Genomic DNA, 19198 nt, shown 5'->3' on the forward strand with positions numbered 1-19198 from the left:
TATTTTAGATGTTACAATTTTTTTGTGAAATGTCATGTGCAGAATCCAGCTAATAATAACTGATTACGCTAATTAATTATTGAATATGATTTGATCCAAGTCTAAAAGACAAATATATTACATTATTTACAACGTTACCAAAATAAACCGGATTTTTAAAGGTTTTATAAATATTGGTAACTCTATTTTTCAATCCTAAGTTTCCTAAATCCTAATCCTAACTTATCTTTAATCCTAAGTTTTCAGGATTAGGTACATTCAAGTGTCTGAATTGCCGCTAGTATTTTAAATCAGTCCATCACAAGACTTGGAAAACTTGAATCTTCTTTTGAAGGAGTAAATAGAGAAACTATTACAGATAACCTCTCAAGGAAGATCATTTCAGTCCGATGTGCAATTCGAATGAAGCTTTTCTTCACGTACTTCAAGTGTTCTTGGCGTGTCCATCTCTAGGTAACTGGACCGAGCTGAGTATCTTCGTATTTGTTTCGTCAGTTGGACAAGTAGAATCTCAATACAAGAAAGATCCAGAGAAGAAAGTGACTTTATGTGCTTGTAGAAAACAGTCATCGATGCTACATCAACCCTTCCACCAAAAAACTAGATCTTGGGGAACAACTGGACCTACCCTATTGGCTCTATTCTATATCTTTTCAAGAGGTGCCAACAAGGTTTTTGGAGCACTAGTATGCGGCGGGTATCCTGTCAGTGATGGGGCTGATGAAATAATTCCAAAGTGGGTTAATCAAGCTGGGTGGTAGAAGGCTTTTACAGCAAAGAGTAAATCCCAGCTTTCTTGCACAAGACTGCCTCACCTGATCAAATTGGCTATTTCATCAGAGATCTATGGAGAAGTGGATTCTGAGAAGACAAAGCTCGTGAAATTTCTTGATAATCTTCTTTACATAGATGAAGTTTTGGTGTATGCGTGGTACTGTTGATCGGGAGATCAGCATCTCCTTTACTTTCTATGCATTGAAATTGACTATCCATGCATTGTACCACTCTCTAATTTCCAAAAGATCCATCTGTAGAAACAAGGAAACTAAGGGCTGGGTCTTCGTGTTTTGGGATGGCTGCATGTATCGTCAGTAAAGTGATACAGAGGTCTGGCAAGACTGTATCCCCTGCCATTTACGTTGAGAGTGAAAAGCGTAGGTTCCAAGATATATCCTGGGGTAGTGACTTTTCCGAAATAAATTTGATATTGTGTTTCTTCGTATTAACATAAAAATTGAATAAAAGAGAAAAAAAGCTTGTTTTGATTATACCACATTCTGATAGGAAAGTGAAAAAACAAATTTTCTTTCATAATGGCGAGTTACAATACGAAGGCTGGATTGGATGATGGGACTGGAAGGGGGAAACATACGACAGGCACAAATGCGTTAATGTTAAAAAACTGAAAAAAACAGAACAGTGATAAATATAGCTGCTTAGGGTAGTGCCGGAAAAGTTCATCAGCATGATAATTATAACTTGGAACAGAGTCAACGAGACTGGTTATATTATATAGTTGATACCAACCAGCCTCTAAGAATTGACTTTGATGCACGGCCAACACAATTGACAGAAAACCCGGGCAATTTTCATGTTATTGACACATTTTTTCATCCTTTGCAGTAGTTTTGTTTCATGTTGCTCGGTTTTGCTTCAATATTTATATGCCAATTCATCAATATCATGGTCATTCTCTCAAGAAGTTGGATGATAACCAACCAGTTTTGACAGATAGTCTGTTGTTAAATTCGTAATAATTAAATTTAAGGGTGTAATACGATAGGAAATTTCCGAACGAAAGACTTAATTAAATTTTTATGACATCATCCTAACAGTTTGCACATGAAAAATTGGTGTTATGTTTGAAATTGTTGATTATCTAGACTCTGCACTCATCCTATTGGTCAGCACATTTATAGATACAGATGTTTTGAATTAATTTGGTCTTGAAGCAAGTTGAAGAATTAATAGTTAATGTTTTTTAAGGAATAGCTAAAGAACAACGTACCTATGATACGTACAATTTCTCAAATTTTTTCAAATATCTGAGCAAGTTAAGGAGCAAAAATGTGCCTAACGGAAGAGCGATATGACACATGAACAGTTTCGAAATTCAGCGAGAATTTTGTTCAAAGATTTTCCTACTACATTGGGGTCGATATAAAAAGCTAATAAGGTCAAGGCCGAAGGCCAGGACCAAGTCTATTGATTTTTGAATTAGAATTAAGTTGCCATCAAGCCATGAACAAAAACAAACATGAACAAAAACAAGTATTAGAAATGAACGAAAAGACAGCGAAACCGCATGTCAAATGCGTTGAAGGTCTAATGTTAGTTTCATGCTTAAAAAAATAAGGATTCACACACCAACACATAGCCTGTTTCGTCGTCTAAAACCAGAGGGGCAACGTTCTCTTTCCCTTCTATTTGCTGGAGAGCTCGTCAATACGGAGCGCTTGGGTATGCATTGGTAGCTCCCAGGTGAATTTTTACACATTTCAGATGCGTTACATACAGGTGGTGACTCATTGCATTCGTTAATATCTTCAAAAAATGACAAGAAATTATTATTTATTTTCTTTTTGGTGCCAATTTTATCGAGTGGTCATGGGATGAGGGATGGCTTTCCACAAGTAATTAAAAGAATAATTATCTGATGAAAATTTCGCAAGATTTTCAAAACTCCACATATTTGATGAAAAAATACTGCAGTCAAATGTCTTGTCATCGATTAAGCGTAAAATTTAAAGTTATAAATAATTTAATAAGTACACAATAGGTATGAACAACAAGTTAGGTTATTATTACGCGCATTAATTTAAAAGCTCATTCTATAAAAAACAGGAAAAAAAAAACAGAAATAAAATATAAAAGAAGAAAAAATGAACACAACTGACAGAAACGATCACTAACAAAGACAAAGATACTAGTAAGAAAAAGAAGATCATAAAGGAATAAAAAACAAACTTATGCAGCTCACAGTTTAAAAAAGAAAAAAAGAAAATCACTATTAAGACAATTCGATTACTTCAAAAAGAAGAAGAAAGAAATAGAGTTAACAGACTAATAATGCAAACATTGAATGGCTTAGCTTGAAATAGTTCATTGGGAGAAAGTTCAAAATAAAATAGGGAGATGGAAGAAAACAGCGAAGTTTTGATTTATCCGACGTTGTAAATATATTGCAAAAGTGTACAACATAAGAGATAGAAAATACTTAAAACTTATATGGAGACTGAAGAACCAAACCTGAGACCAAGACATAACTGAAAAATTTCAACAGAAAAGAGCAGTTGAAACGTAGCTAATCAAGAGATTTCGCAGTAACGACCTATAGGGACGGAGCATCTCCGGCAATCTAAACTTTAAAAAAGGAGCTCTGATATATGTATATATAAATATATATATATATATATATATATATATATATATATATATATATATATATATATATATATATATATATATATATATATATATATATATATATATATATATATATATATATATATATATATATATATATATATATATATATATATATATATATACTACTACTACTACTAATAACTCACTGCAGCACCAAGCCGCCTGAGGCCAACACAGCTACGCACGCTCCTCCTCCAACCTAATCTATTTAAAGCCTCCCTCTTTACACCCTCCCAGGAAGTTCCCATTTCCTTTAAATCTTTATTTATGACATCCTCCCAATCCCGACAAGGACGACCTGCTTTCCGTGTAGCCCCAGACGGTTGGCCAAAAAGGACAATCTTCGGTAATCTGTCATCCTTCATCCGTAGAACGTGGCCTAGCCATCTCAACCTTTCTTTCATTATAGCCCCAGAAAGCGGGATTGAACCACACTTTTCGTACAACCTACTGTTTGAAATACGGTCAGTCAGCCGGGTACCCAGAACAATCCGTAGGCAATTTCTCTGGAAAACATCTAGTAAATTTTCATCTGCTTTTCGGAATGCCCATGCTTCAGAGCCATATTTGACCACTGTCATCACTGTAGCTTCCAATATTCTAATCTTGGTTTGTAGGCTTATCTTTCTATTCTTCCAAACTTTTTTTAACTGTGAAAAAACACCCTGAGCTTTAGCTATTCTACTTTTAACATCTTCACTGCTCCCACCATCTTTACTAATAATACTACCAAGGTAACTGAAGCTCCCAACCTGATCAATCTTTTCGTTACCTAATGTCACCTGTTCATCTTCATTTATTCCTAGCCTTAGTGACTTAGTCTTCTTAACATTAATTTTCAAGCCTATTTTAGCATCCTGAACTCGTAAAACCTCTAAAACTTCATTCATTTTGCTCACACTTTTATCTAATATGCTTAAATCATCAGCATAATCTAAGTCCAGGAGCGTTCTTCCCCCCCATTGGATTCCATGGTCTCCAATTGCCTTTCCTGTGCTCCTTAAGACGAAGTCCATCAAAATGATCCATATAAAGGGGGATAGAACCAACCCTGCTTAACTCCTGATTTAATACAAAATCAGTTGCTAACCTCATTTCCTACCTTAACCGCAGCAGTATTATTCTCGTACATAGCGCAGATCACTTTGATGTATTTTTCTGGTATACCATATAACGATAAGACCTTTGTTAACGCTGTTCTATCAACAGAATCGAAAGCTTGCTCATAATTGATAAAACTGAGGACCAAAGGTGTTTGACAACAAAGGGACTTCTCAATTATTAACCTAAGAGTGAAAACCTGGTCGACACATCCTCTACCTTTTCTAAAACCACATTGTTCTTCCCTTAAAACTTTGTCTACAGCATGTCTCAGTCTAAAAAGTATCATATTACTCAGTAATTTGCTACCTACAGAGACCAGACTAATGCCTCGATAATTACGACACACACTCTTGTCACCTTTCTTATACAGTGGTTTAATTAAGGTTTTCCTAAAATCATTGGGTACTTCCCCTTTTTCAAAAATCATGTTCATAATCTTCAGTAGCTTATTCCTAACCTCAGAGCCACCATATTTAAGGAACTCATTAATCATACTATCAGTTCCTGGGGCCTTATTATTTTTTAATCCTTCTAGTACTGTCGCTAATTCTTCCTCACTAAACAAATCTTCCTTCACATCCAAGGTATCACAAACTTTTTCATTTTCATCTATATCTTTTCCTGCAACTGTATCTCGGTTTAGCACATTTTCAAAATGTTCCACCCATCTTTCTTTAACTTTTTCCTTATCACTAATTGTGGCCCCATTTCTATCTTTAACTGGGACTAGTCTGGATTGGCTACTCCCTTTCAATTTATTAACATGCCAGTATAATATTTTACTATTATGCCGTCTAGCCGCATCTTCCAGATCCTCAGCAATTTTATCCATCGGCTCCATTTCACATCTCCTTAGTTCATATTTTAATGCTTTCTCCACTTTCTTTACATTCCTTTTGTTTTCATACGACCTATCACTCAGATAATTCTCAAACAAACCCCTTCTACTCTCTATTAAAACCTAAAGCTTTTTCACTAATATTCCTAGTTGCTGTCTTAGCACTCTTCCCTAGGACACCATCAGCAACTTCACAAATTGTTTTTCTGAAATTATTCCATCCATCTTCCACATTGTCAAATTTTAAACCCTCAAGTTTAGTACTCAACTGTTCCTGAAATTTTTTTCTCAAATTTTCATCCGGAAGTCTACCAACATATTAACTTTCCGGGAGGGAGTTACCCTTCCGAAATTTCAGCTTTAAATTAATCTTAGACACTACTAGATGGTAATCTTTACTTTTAACATCAATAACGGCACTCCTATACACCCTAGTATCTTGTATTGATCCTGCTAGTCTTCTGTTTACAATAACATAATCAATAAGGTTTGCTGTCCTACCATCACGTGAATACCATGTCAACTTATGGGCCATTTTGTGACCAAACACCGTATTGGTTATAACTAGGTTGTTATACCTACAAAATTGCAAAAGCCTATAGCCATTACTGTTTTCTTTTCCTACACCAAATTTACCTAGGCTAGGATACCATCCATCCCTATTTCTACCAACCTGGGCATTAAAATCTCCTAGCAAAAAACCATATTTCTACCTGGTACCCTGTCTATTTGCTCCTATAACTGTAAGTAAAATTCATCTGAGTCACTAGTATCTCCATCAGTTGGTTCAATGGGGGCATATACTACTATAACTGATACCCTAAACTTTTTAGTCATAAAATGAGCAATTAGTATTCTATTATTAATACCTTCCTAGCCTAAACAAGACTTAGCAGCTTCCTTATTCATCATGAGCCCTACTCCCTGTCTATGTACCCCAACCTTCCTGCCTGAGTAAACAAATTCTATGTCACCTAATTTCATGCTTCCTACCCCTGGTATATGAGTTTCTGAAACTCCTAATAAATCCAGTTCAAACCGTCTGAATTCGTCAGTCAAAATGTCGATGCGATAGTCATTTTTTAACGTCGTAACATTCCAAATTCCAATTTTCATGTTCTTTAAATCTTTGAAATTATTTTGGCCTCAAGAAAAGCAGTGATCCCGGATACCAGTACAGGATGGGGACCAACATATCTTCCCAAGTCTACACCGAAGAGATTAAGCCGGCTTAGAACCGGACAGCAAGAAGTCTCTGGGACCTCTAGTAAGTTGGTGGCTTTGTGCAATCCTGGGCCCATCTTGGTCACAACATGGTTTTCAGCACTTTGCGATGATCTTCTATCAACAAGAGTCGAAATCCTGCACAGACAGTCCCAAGCCTATTACCTCCGACTCATTATATATTCATGCTTACAAATATTACGCTACTACGGGGAGGCAGCCCATAGTAGATAAACTAGTTAGGAAGAGGTTTTTCGGCCCGAAAACGCCCATCAAAACAAACCAAGCCCAGAAAATTATCCAATAATCAGAATCCCGTACGAGTGCTGTGTTGTTTACTAGGCTATAATATCCTCGAGGGGCGCCACTCCTCAAGTGGGAAAAATTGACCGCAAGTTTCCCAGTCTTGCAGGTACCCCGAAAGGGTCGAGGCAGCCCTTTACAGAGGCCGTTGTCCAAAAATCTGGATCTTACGCCCTGCCGCAGTTGTCCTCCTATAGAGGATACTCCCACGATGGTGTTCTGCTTCACCAAGCAATTTAACCCATTACTGGGAGAAGGTTTGTAACTCATCTGACGTGTGAACACGGCAGTTGGCCCTGCTGAGTGTACATTTGAGGGGCCTTCTTCCTCCTCCACCTGTAATTATGACCACCAGGGGAGGGTTTCCCAGTTTCTATTATGGGCCCCACTGGGACAAGGTCCTACTTGGTCTAAGCCTCCTATGAAGCTACTCTACCTATCTATAGGGCTTTCCCCTATCTGTTGTCCTCCACAAAAACCTAGCATGATTATCTAATAATTTTACTAACTAATGCAACTAATAAATAGCTGCAGTAAATTGCAACTTTACGTTAATTTAGACTATAAAGTAAAGGACAAAAATAACATATACAAGCTCTGTTGTCCTCTGCTAAAACCTAGCATGCAAACTAATAATTAACTAACTATTGCAACTAATTAATAATTGTAATAAAGTACAACTTTCCATTTAATTTATAACCTAAAATAAAGAAAACACAAAAAAAGCTAAGTAGCCAATTTAGCCTGTTTGAAACATCTCACAAACCAACACCCTATAGAAAACACCTTTGACAATTTAAATGAATAAGAAAACTTATTAGAAATTCTGCTGGTTCTGCAAAAGTAGACCTAAGTAGCCCATTTAGCCTGTGTGAAACATCTCACAAGCCAACACCCTATAGAAAACACCTTTGAGAATTTAAATGAAGAAGAAAACTTATTAAAGACTGCTAATACTGCAAAAGTAGACCTAAGTAGCCAATTTAGCCTGTATGAAACATCTCACAAGCCAACACCCTATAGAAAACACCTTCGAGAATTTAAATGAACAAGAAAACTTATTAGAGACTGCTAATACTGCAAAAGTGAGACCTAACTAGCCCATTTAGCCTGCCTGAAACATCTCACAAGCCAACACCCTATAGAAAACACCTTTGAGAATTTAAATGAAGAAGAAAACTTATTAGAGACTGCTAATACTGCAAAAGTAGACCTAAGTAGCCAATTTAGCCTGTTTTAAGTTTTTTAAAGTTACACTGATAAATCTTTAACCTAAAAAGATCACATAGAACTGATAATGTTATTAAAATAAAGTATTTTGCCTGAAAATAGAGATCAAAAAGCGCATACAGACTTTTCTGAACAACTCCAGAATTTTCAAGCTGAAACTTGTAAAGAGCTATTTTAAAGAAAATAACAGGCATAAATCCTCCAAGAGATGGGTTATATTAAAGCCAAAGACTGAGAAATTTTGCCTGAATTTCAAATAAAGGGGCCCTAAAAGTCGTAGAATCCTAATAAAATTCACACCATCAGATCCAGCGTATCCGAAAACCCTACTGCAAAGGTTTCAAGCTCCTATATTTTATGCCAGAAGAAACATCACACATGCGTGTTTATTTGTTTTTGTTGTTGATTTTTTATCCACAGGGGTGATCTTATCGACCCAGTGGTCCTAGAATGTCATGAGAGGGCTCATTCAAACAGAAATTAAAAGTTCTAGTGTACATTTAAAGCGACCAAAAATATTGAAGGGCAATTAGGCCCCCTCCCCCGCTCGTTTTAATCAAAAATCGTCCTACCAAAATTTTGAGATAGCTGTTTTGTTCATCATAGTTGAAAGGCCCAATAACTATGCCTTTGGATATAATATGACCCCCCCCCCCCAGGGTTCCAGTGGAAAGGTCTTAAGTTATAAAATTTGCCCAATTGTTTACACATAGTATTTGATATTGGGAATTATGTATACATTTTCAGGTGGGGGGGGGGAAATTTGGTGCGGTGGATTTTTCACGGTAAATGGAGATCAAAGTTTCAAGGGGGTGGACTTGTCAGGGGAAATTATACACTGAGGGAATTTGCCAGTATTCCTTTACAAAACTCTTTTTATGTGTCTTGCTTTCTCTTTTCCTTTTCAATTTTACGCGTGGAGTTGTTAAGGGTAATTGTCTGGGGTATAATTTCACCACGATTGAATTACGTGGAAGAGGGATTTTTCCGTGAAAATGAGGCCAGATTTCCCGGCATTATTTACGAAACAAATAATTTGTGTTACGAAACAAAAGCAGTGTGGTCTAAGAAATTATTCCGGCATTATTTAAAAAACCATCGAAAATTAAATTAAATAAAAACAAGTTTTTTCAACTGAAAATAAGGAGCAAGATTAAAACTTAAAACGAACAGAAGTTATAACGCATATGAAGGGGATTGTCTCTTCCTCAACACCTCGCTCCTTAAGCTAAAGTTTGAATTTCGTCCCAACTCTTTAAGAACGACTCCTGAAACACAAGGGTCGTTAAATTAGAATAATAAGAAGCTTTTTATAAAAGTAACAAAAAACTTCAGTGTAAAGAGCGAGGTGTTGAGGAGGGGGTAATCCCCCTCATACAAGTAATAATTTCTGTTCGCTTTAAGTTTTAATGTTACCATTTATTAAACTTTAAAAATATTTAAACTTTTTAAAAACTTAAAACTTATTTTGTTTAAACTTTTTTCCAAGAAACTTATTAATCTTTATAAAACTTTTTTTGTTTAATTCTTTTTAAAGTTGCATTCTTAAGTGTTTGCACTGAAGAATTTAAAGTTATTAGGAAATGTTGTAAAAAAGGATTTTACCTAAAAATCGGGCTCAAAAAGATCATCAAGACTTTTCTCTCAGCAACTTCTCAAGCTAAAACTTGAACTGAAAGCTATTTTTACAAAAAAAGTGGGCACAGAGATGGGCTATGAAAATCAATTGTACAAAGTGATCATAGTTTTGAGATTTTTTTATGGTTGCACTAAATTTAATAGAAAAAATGTCGCGAATTGCACTCTTCGCACCTATTAGATGGTGTGAGGCACCTAGTATGTTCCCTATTAGGCGTTGCAAGCCACCCACTATCTATCAAAATAAAAAATCCCATTCTACGACAACTAGAAATGCCTAAAAAAGATTAAATTTTCTCTGCGTCGGCAAATATTGCAGGAACTATTGGGGCTTACTCTACTGATATGCGCGATATTTGATAAGAACAAATATCAATGTTTCTTAAATTGATATTTTATGAATCTAAAACTAATATTTAGCTGTGACAACTAGTAACTACGAAATTTTGATTCATGAACAAGCTTACAAAGCGCACATGAAAATCTGTGACATGTATATAAAATATACTTTTAAATTGCTACTGACAAACTGATACTACAAGAACAGGTCATAAGCCAACAAACATAAATTGAATTGTTGCCCGAGTAGATTTATTTATATACACACTGAGTAAACTTGATATTCATTACCAGGTGCCATCAAAATGTAATATGAACAAATAATTATATAATACACTGCCATCTGATGAAACAATTGTGCGCACTAGTTTTGCGCAAACAGTTTCATCTACAATAGAAGGAATTAAAAAAAAGGTACTGTTTGTAATTCGTTTAGTAATCATTCTTATTATAGCCTCATACATCAATATAGAGACAAATGAAGTGAAGAATAGTGCGTAAATTCAGTTATGTTATAGTTTAATGGTTTTTCATCAACTTTTAGGGTCTTTATTACCTATTCAGGAGATCAGCTGATGGAAAAAAAAAATAAGTATTTCGGTAAAACATATGGGAAACCAAAAATTTGGGATATTTTTATGTATCAACTGTGAACCATGCGTCAAAGTTTCTGTCAAACAGTTCATGGTAGCGAACTGTAGTAAGGAGCAACCCGGCCCAATAGTAACCGAAAGTCTAAGATACGGAGTTTTTATACCAATAGTTACATCAAAAGAATTATATTTTTATGATGATTTTAAATATATAAGTTTCATCAAGTTTAGTTTTACCCATCATAAGCTACGTGCGTGAGAAAATGTGTCTAATCTTAGAAAATAGAGGGAAACACACCCCCCCCCCCCCAAAGTCATAGATAAAACTCAATAACCTCAAACGAAAAAAATAAGTATTTCACTAAACCATATAAGAAACCAAAAATTGTGGATAGTGAGAGATGTATGTAATATCTTACCTTCACAGTTTCTAGTGAGTGGGTTAAACCTGTGTCCAGATGGACAGTTAGCTTTGTTTTCAGTACATTTAAAAGAGCCAATTGAATTTGAGCACATTTCTCTGTCTCGATCGCAATTATCTGTTCCCTCTTTACATTCGTCAACGTCTGAAATAAAATGTTACAAATTTCTCTTTTTAATAAAAGTATGAATTGCTTGCAAAACTTCTGAAAAATGAATTGAGAAAGAGAGCCCAAGATCTAAATTTTAATAGATTTCAACCATTTTGAAGAGAGCCTAATCAGATTCAGTTGTCATTTTCTCTTTTATATCAACATATTGAAGACCACTCATGTAATTTAACTTCAATTGGAATAAGACTTCCAAGCACATATTTGAAATCTATAGAGTCTAGAAAGAATTACCAAATCAAAGGTAAGAGAAAATAACTAAAAACTTTACATGATTTGGCTCCAGAGCAACAAAAGAAAACTTTAAATATATTTTATTCGGAGAAAAATATCACCTTCTGTTGCAGTGCACAATTCGGAGAAGCCAATAAAAAGTTCCCTTCAAAGGCTTTTGTTTTCTTTATGATTCCCAGCAACCACTGTGTATTTAAAACGACCAAAATAATAGTTTATTTATATATTTGGGACTAAAAGATTTCTGAAGTTCTGAATATGGCCAAAGTACAGGGCCAATGACGGTACAGGTGGATTCCTCTGGGTACATGATATTTGCAGATCTCCTTTCTGATGTTATTTCATATATTGAACAGCTTTTAGGGGCACGATAATTGCTTTTCCTTCTTTCCCCATGTCCCATGGATTTTTTTAAAATAGAATACTTCACACACGAATTTCTATTGAGGCACAAAATGGCCCCTTTAAAGCCGAAGGCTTGGCGATTCCCATATCTCACCCTCTCTTTGGGTCTAGCTGTCCACAGTTGTTTTTTTCTTTTTGGAGATCCCCCTAATAATTTGCATCTGCTCTTAGTTTAGCAGCTGTATGTTCTCTCGTCTTCTATACGAGATCTAGACCTAGTATCTTTTATTACTTTTTTTATTTTATCTTTATTAATTCAAACACAAAAAGAGTGGCGCAAAAATATTAAATTTAAAAGTAAACCGAAGCTTTTGTCCTTTTTCTGTATTTTATATTTCCAGTGTAGCTCCCTGGTTAACATATGGAGTCCTAAAATCAATAAAAAGGAAGCAGAACCTTTGGAAGGAGTACAAAAAAGACCAAATAAGGTCAAGTCAGAAGCATTTAAGTTGTACCGTAATTTTCTGAAATCAATTATTCGCAGAGCTAAAACAGTATATTTTACAAAAAAATTGTTGATCGCGGTAAAAATATAAAAAAGACGTGAGACGTGATTAAGAAAGCTAGTCGGCCATCCATAAAAACAGATGGTCTCCCTAAGTCTCTCATTGTAGACGATCAACTTGCAACAGAAAAAGGCCAAATTCGTCATCATATGAATAAATTCTTCGCAGAGATAGGGAAAAAAACTGCTAATAGTGTTTCTTATTCCTCTGTGTCACAGTCTTGGAAGCAGTTCTTAGGTCCCTCGTGCTTGAAATCAATGGTTCTTGGGGAGGTTACGGTGCAGGAAATTAGAAATATTGTTCTGTCTTTAAAAAATTCTTCAGCAGGTTTCGACCAAATTTCTGCTAAAGCAATTAAACATATTCTTCCATCGATTATCACCCCAATTTACCATTTGATTAATAGGCCATTTGAACTAGGAGTATTTCCCCAACTTCTTAAACTTGCACGTGTTATAGCTCCCTTTAAAGGAGGTGACCGAAAAGGATCCTGGGAACTACAGGCCAGTCTCTCTTCTGTCAGTGTTCTCTAAGATATTTGTAAGAGCAATGCTCAAACGTCTGGTGAGATTTCTTGAAGCTAAATTTTTTTTCCATCAGCATCAGTTTGGGTTTCGCGCAAAGTATTCTACAGAACATGCTTGTAATAGACTTCTTCAGTTTATACGACGATCTTTAGATTCTAATCTTATTCCTGCAGCCATTTTTCTTGATGCAAAGAAAGCTTTTGACAGCCTAACACATAAGATTCTCATTGGTAAACTTTGTCATTATGGTGTCCGTGGGGAAGCATTGTCTTGGTTCTCGTCATACCTAACTGACAGATCTATTGCCACAGAAGTTACAGACGAAAAAGTTCCAACTGAATACGGAGTACCCCAAGGTTCTATTCTTGGGCCAACCCTCTTCCTCATATATGTGAACGATCTCTACCGACTTTTTAACACCCCAATTAACAATGTTTGCTGTGGATTGTGTCACAAATCTTACTCTCAGAGTACGTTGGTGTTCACACCTGATAGTCAAGAAGAATTAATAGCATTTGCAGATGACACTACTTTAGGTGCTGCAGCTCCGGATGAATCATCCCTTATTCTAAAGCTTCTAGCAATGACTGAGAAAATACTCTTTTGGTTTGACATAAATAAACTAACTTTAAATGTTAAAAAAGTCCTACCTTCTTATTTTTTCTCGTAAAGGTGTGAGCTGCCCCACAATTATTGAGCTTCATACACCAAGAGACTCCATAAGTCGTCCCCCGGATCGATATTTGCGATTCCTGGGAGTTCTTTTGGATGAAAATTTATCCTTTAAGTGGCGTGTTCAAATAATAAGAGTGAAAATTTCCCGTGGACTTGGGATCATCCGAAAATTAAAGCGTTTATTTCCTTTCCCTATCCTCCGTCTTTTATACTTTTCTCTGATTTACCCTTATATATCTTACTGTTCGTCTGTGTGGATGTCCACATTTCCCTCGGTACTTGCTCCTATTCACAATCCTTGTGAGAAAGCGGCAAGAATTCTCCAGTCGGCTACACACACTCCTCTTGACCTCCTCAAAATTAAAGATATTTATGTTTTATTTGTATCTTCGTTGGCAAATCAATACTTCCAGGGAGATCTCCCATGTTGTTTTTCGGGACTGCTTAAACTAGTAGGGGAAGTAAGTTTGTATATGGTTCGCAACCGGGAGGATGTGATGATTCCAGCTAGTCCCTCGCTTCGTTCAGACCTCAGCCTGGCTGTGACTGTGGGGCGTGCTTGGAACTTGGTTCCCGCTGAGATCCGGCAGTCACAAACACTTGGCTCCTTTAAGAGACAGATGAAAAGTTTCTTATTAAAGGCTTCTTATTAAATGTTTCTTATGGTTTATTTATATTTTTTTTTCTTTTTTGGGTTGTTGTTTTGTTGGTGTTGTATCCTCGATGACGCAAGAATTTTAATTTGTATTTTATTGTCGGGTGATGTGAGGGTCGCTTTTTCGTGGGGACTGCCGGTGAGTTGATTTCTTTTCCTTACATATTTATATTTAGATGTTGGTTAGTATGTTTATGACAAGTTTTGTGATTCTTTATTTATTGTATGCCGTTTCCCAAATAACGGGCCATTGAGCCCTTTGGAATATTGTTTTTGTTATTGTTATTTTATGAAAATAAATAGAACTTGAACTTGAACTTGATAGATGACACACATAATTATTTAGCCAACATCATGTGGCAATAATGGAACTGCACGTTGAGCTTGAATATGGTTGATCTCATGGGGTACCTTGGTCATACTAAATAGAAACACAATTCATTCCATTAACAGAACAAATTCACTTTAAAGTTTCAAGATTGTATGGCTGAAGATAGCAATTACTACATTTTGAACAAGAAAACTAAAAAAAGATATATAGCTAATATGTAGATATCGTCAATCGATGAAGCAGGACTAATTGCAATATTTGGTCCATTTAGTAGTGAGGGGGTTCTAGTTTTGACAAATCCCATATCCCACCATTACGACAAGGCCCATCTCCCACCATTTCGACAAAATCCGTATCCGACCACTCCGAAAAGGCCCATGTCACACCATTCTGACAAGGCTTCTATCCCTTTGAATCTCAATCCCGACACTTTTTTGAAACTTCTTCAAGACGAAAGTGATATTTATTCTCTAAGAGACGTGGGTGCATGCTACGCAATCAAACAGTTCGTGGTAATGAACTGTAGTAAGGAGCGACCAGGCTCAATAGTAACCGAAACTCTAAAAAATGGAATTTTGATACCAATAGTTACATCAAAAGAATCGCCTTTTAATGTTAATATTAAATATATAAGTTTCATCAAGATCAGTTATACCCATCAAAAGCTACGAGCCTGAGAAAATTTGCATCATTTTAAAAAATAGGGGAAAACACCCCCTTAAAGTCACACAATCTTAACAAAAATCACACCATCAGATTCAGCGTATCAGAGAACCTTATTGTAGAAGTTTCAAGCTCCTATCTACAAAAATGTGGAATTTCGCATTTTTTGCCAGAAGACAGATCATGGATGCGTGTTTTTTTCCCCCAGGGGTCATCGTATCGACCCAGTGGTCCTAGAATCTTGCAAAAGGGCTCATTCTAACGGAAATTAAATGTTCTAGTGCCCTTTTTAAGTGACCAAAAAATAGGAGGGCACCTAGGCCGCCTCCCACGCTCATTTTTTCCCAAAAGTCACCGGATCAAAATTCTGAGATAGCCATTTTATTCACCGTAGTCGAAAAACCTTATAACTATGTCTTTGGGGGCGACTTAATCCCCCACAGTCCCAGTGGGAGGGGCTACAAGTTACAAACTTTGACCAGTGCTTACATATAGTAATGGTTATTTGGAAGTGTACAGACGTTTTCAGGGGGGATTTTTAGGTTGCGGGGATTGAGAAGAGGGAGATATGTTGGGGGAACTTTCCTTGGAGGAATTTGTCGTGGGGGAAGACAATTTTCATGAAGGGAGCGCAGAATTTTCTAGTATTATTAAAAAGAAAACAATGAAAAAATAAATAAGAAAAAGTTTTTTCAACTGAAAGTAAGGAGAAGCATTAAAACTTAAAGCAAACATAAATTATTACGCATATGATATCCTCCTAATACCCCGCTCTTTACGCTAAAGTATTTTTAGTAATTTCAACTATTTATTCTACGGCTTTTGTGATTCGGGGGTCATTCTTAAGAAATTGGGACACAATTCAAGCTTTAGTGTAAAGAGCGAGGTACTGACGAAGAGGGTGAACAAGAGGATACAGAAGTTCGCTACGTAAGCTAATTTCTAAGTTATGTATTAACAGTGTTAAGGAGCGAACCGGCTCAATAGTAACATAACTCTAAAAAATGGAAATTTGATGCCAATAGTTACGTCAAAATAATCGCATTTTAATGCCGATTTTACACATATAAGTTTCATCAAGATTAGTCTTACCTGTCAAAAGTTGCGAGCCTGAGAAAATTTGCCTCATTTAAGAAAATAGGGGGAAATACCCCCTAAAAGTCATACAATCTTAACAAAAATCACACCATCAGATTCAGCGTTTGTAGAAATTTCAAGCCCCTATCTACAAAAATGTGGAATTTCACATTTTTTGCCAAAAGACGAATCACGGATGCGTGTTTATTTGTTTTTTTGTTTGTTTTTATTCCCCCAGGGGTGATTGTATCGACTCATTGCTCCTAGAATGTCGCGAAAGGGATCATTCTAACGGAAATTAAAAGTTCTAGTGCCCTTTTTAAGTGAGCCAAAAAATTGGAGGGCACCTAGGCCCCCTCCCACGCTCATTTTTTACCCAAAGTCACCGGATCAAAATTCTGAGATGACCATTTTATTCACCATAGTCGAAAAACCTAATAACTATGTCTTTGAGGTCGACTTACTCCCCCGCAGTCCCCGTGAGAGGGGCTGCAAGTTACAAACTTTGACCTGTGTTTACATATAGTAATGGTTACTGGGAAGTGTACAGACGCTTTCAGGGGGATTTTTTGGTTTGGGGGAGAATTTAGTGGAGGTATACGTGGGATGTCCTTTCCATGGAGGAACTTCTCATGGGGGAAGAGACTTTCAATGGGGGGGCGCAGGATTTTCTAACATTATTCGAAAAAACAATGAAAAAATAAATATGAAAAGTTTTTTCTACTGAAAGTGAGGAGCAGCATTAAATCTTAAAACGAACTGAAATTATTACGCATATGAGGGGTTTACCTCCTCGTAAGACCTCGCTCTTTTCGCTAAAGTATTTTTAGTAATTTCAACTATTTATTCTACGGCCTTTGTGATTCAGGGGTCCTTCTTAGGGAATTGGGACAAAATTTAAGCTTTAGTGTAAAGAGCGAGGTATCGACGAGGGGTTAGCCCCCTCATATACGCAATAAAAACATAAGTTAATTCGTAAGTTACGTATATTTTTACTTATAAAAACGTACGTAGAAGTTATAGTTGCCTTTTTAAGTAATCAAAAAATTGGAGGGCAACTAGGCCTCCTCTCTTGCTCCTTTTTTTTCAAAATCTTCCGATTAAAACTATGAAAAAGCCATTTAGCCCAAAAAAAATTAATATACAAATTTCGTTTTAATTATTTATGCGCGAAGAGCCAAGATAAAAAAATGCACAATTCAAAAACGTCCAGAAATTAAGCAAAAAAAACAAGTTTGTTTAAATGAAAGTAAGGAGCGACGTCAAAACTTAAAACGAACAGGAATCTCCGTATATGAAATGGGTTGTCCCCTCCCCAATCTCTCGCTCTTTACGCTAAAGCTTTTAATTGTTTTATGAAGTAGAATTGTGGCAAAGAGTCAAACTTTAGCGTAAATAGCGAGGGATTGTGGAGGGGACAACCCATTTTATATACGGAGTAATTTCTGTTCATTTTAAGTTTTAACGTCGCTCCTTACTTTTATTAAAAAAAACTTGTTTTTTTTTTTTGTTTAATTGGAGTTAAGGATGAAGCAATCATGCCTGACTTTGCTTCAGTATTGAAAAAGAGTTCAGTTTATCAACATCAAGGATATTATTCCTTAGTAATAGATGCTTATACTCTATTGAATACTGAAGGCGCTAACAATGGCGAAATAAAATCTAGAGTGCCTAACGCTGTAGTAGAAATTACAAGGGGTTGCTGGCTAGCCCTAGAATTGGACAAGATGTTTGTGCGATATTTTATATCATTAAGCAAATTCAAGTCGGAAAAAAAGTCAAGCTTTGCAGTAAAAGTGAATATAATGCATATACAAAGATCACAAGACGGATTAAATGCAAAAGTGAAGTATATTGAAGACGACGATCTGAATCAATCTATAAAAGAGGAATAAGTTTGTTACTAGCGAGGTCTATTGCTATTCTATAATCGGTAGTTTGAGTGTCAGGATTAAAAATGACAGAATTTAAGAATACAAAAATCACACGGAATATAGTGACTTCGGAAAAATGTTTGATTCTAGATGAAGATTTTCTAGAGTTATCTCTTCAAAGGAAAATATTTTCTCAAAGAATACTAAACGGTATAATGAGAAATGAGTGTCCGTCATTGGATTATGGTCTGAGATTTATGTGAAGTGGCCTCAAGGCATTTACCCAATTTATAGATATATTAATTGAAACAAAACAAAATGATGGTTTTGCTTTTAAGCACTACTTAGACGGCCACTTTGCAAGGCAACAAGAAATGAGTTTTGTGCCGTCGCTCGATTACTCCTCCTCCTAGAGAACATTCATTTTCCCCAGTCAGTTTCATTTTGGAAGTGAGACAGACAACATTGAAAAAATGATTCACACAAGTCCATTATGTTTGTATACAATGAACAGCTGGTCATCATACGAAAATTATACTTTTGTAGATGATTATAATGAAAAGTGTAGATTATGCAATCCAGGTAAATGCCATTGAGGATATGCCGTGCAAATTAAAGACTGTATTTCCTGTCTTGAAGAGATTTGTCACTCTCATACTAGAGGTTTCCTATGCTCGAATTCTCGCTATGATAAATGTCATCATTGGGAAAATACTTATCTTGGCATAATTGCAAAAAAAAACCCTAAACGGGATTTCAGTTTCACCGTAAGAAAAGGTACGAAAAAGTGCCGGGACGGGGATTCGAAAGTATAAGCCTTGTCGAAAGCCTTGCTGTAATGGTGGCATAAGGGCCATATCGGAATGGTGGGATTTAGGTCTTGTTGGAATGGTGGGATATGTGCCTTTTCGGAATGGTGGGATATGGGCCTTGTCAATACTGGACCCCCCCCCACAACTACAT

General features: G+C 36.1%; 2 protein-coding genes across 15 annotated transcripts in view; one reads left to right on the top strand and one right to left on the bottom strand.

Moving 5' to 3' along the window:
- LOC136034761 (fibulin-1-like) overlaps positions 1-19198 on the bottom strand; it is a 198962-nt gene that overhangs the window by 58873 nt on the left and 120891 nt on the right. For 10 of the 14 annotated variants that reach the window (XM_065716156.1, XM_065716153.1, XM_065716148.1 and 7 more), the window contains 2 exons: positions 11118-11264; positions 2368-2544 (listed from right to left, as the gene is read on the bottom strand). In XM_065716156.1, coding sequence (XP_065572228.1) covers positions 2368-2544; positions 11118-11264 — 324 coding nt within the window. The remainder of the gene's footprint in view (positions 1-2367; positions 2545-11117; positions 11265-19198) is intronic. The other 4 variants (XM_065716158.1, XM_065716160.1, XM_065716157.1 and 1 more) reach the window with 1 other exon arrangement.
- LOC136034764 (uncharacterized) overlaps positions 1-19198 on the top strand; it is a 187837-nt gene that overhangs the window by 43474 nt on the left and 125165 nt on the right. The gene's annotated exons all lie outside the window — the stretch shown is intronic.

Source organism: Artemia franciscana, chromosome 13, assembly GCF_032884065.1.
Source record: "Artemia franciscana chromosome 13, ASM3288406v1, whole genome shotgun sequence".
Lineage (NCBI taxonomy): Eukaryota > Metazoa > Arthropoda > Branchiopoda > Anostraca > Artemiidae > Artemia > Artemia franciscana.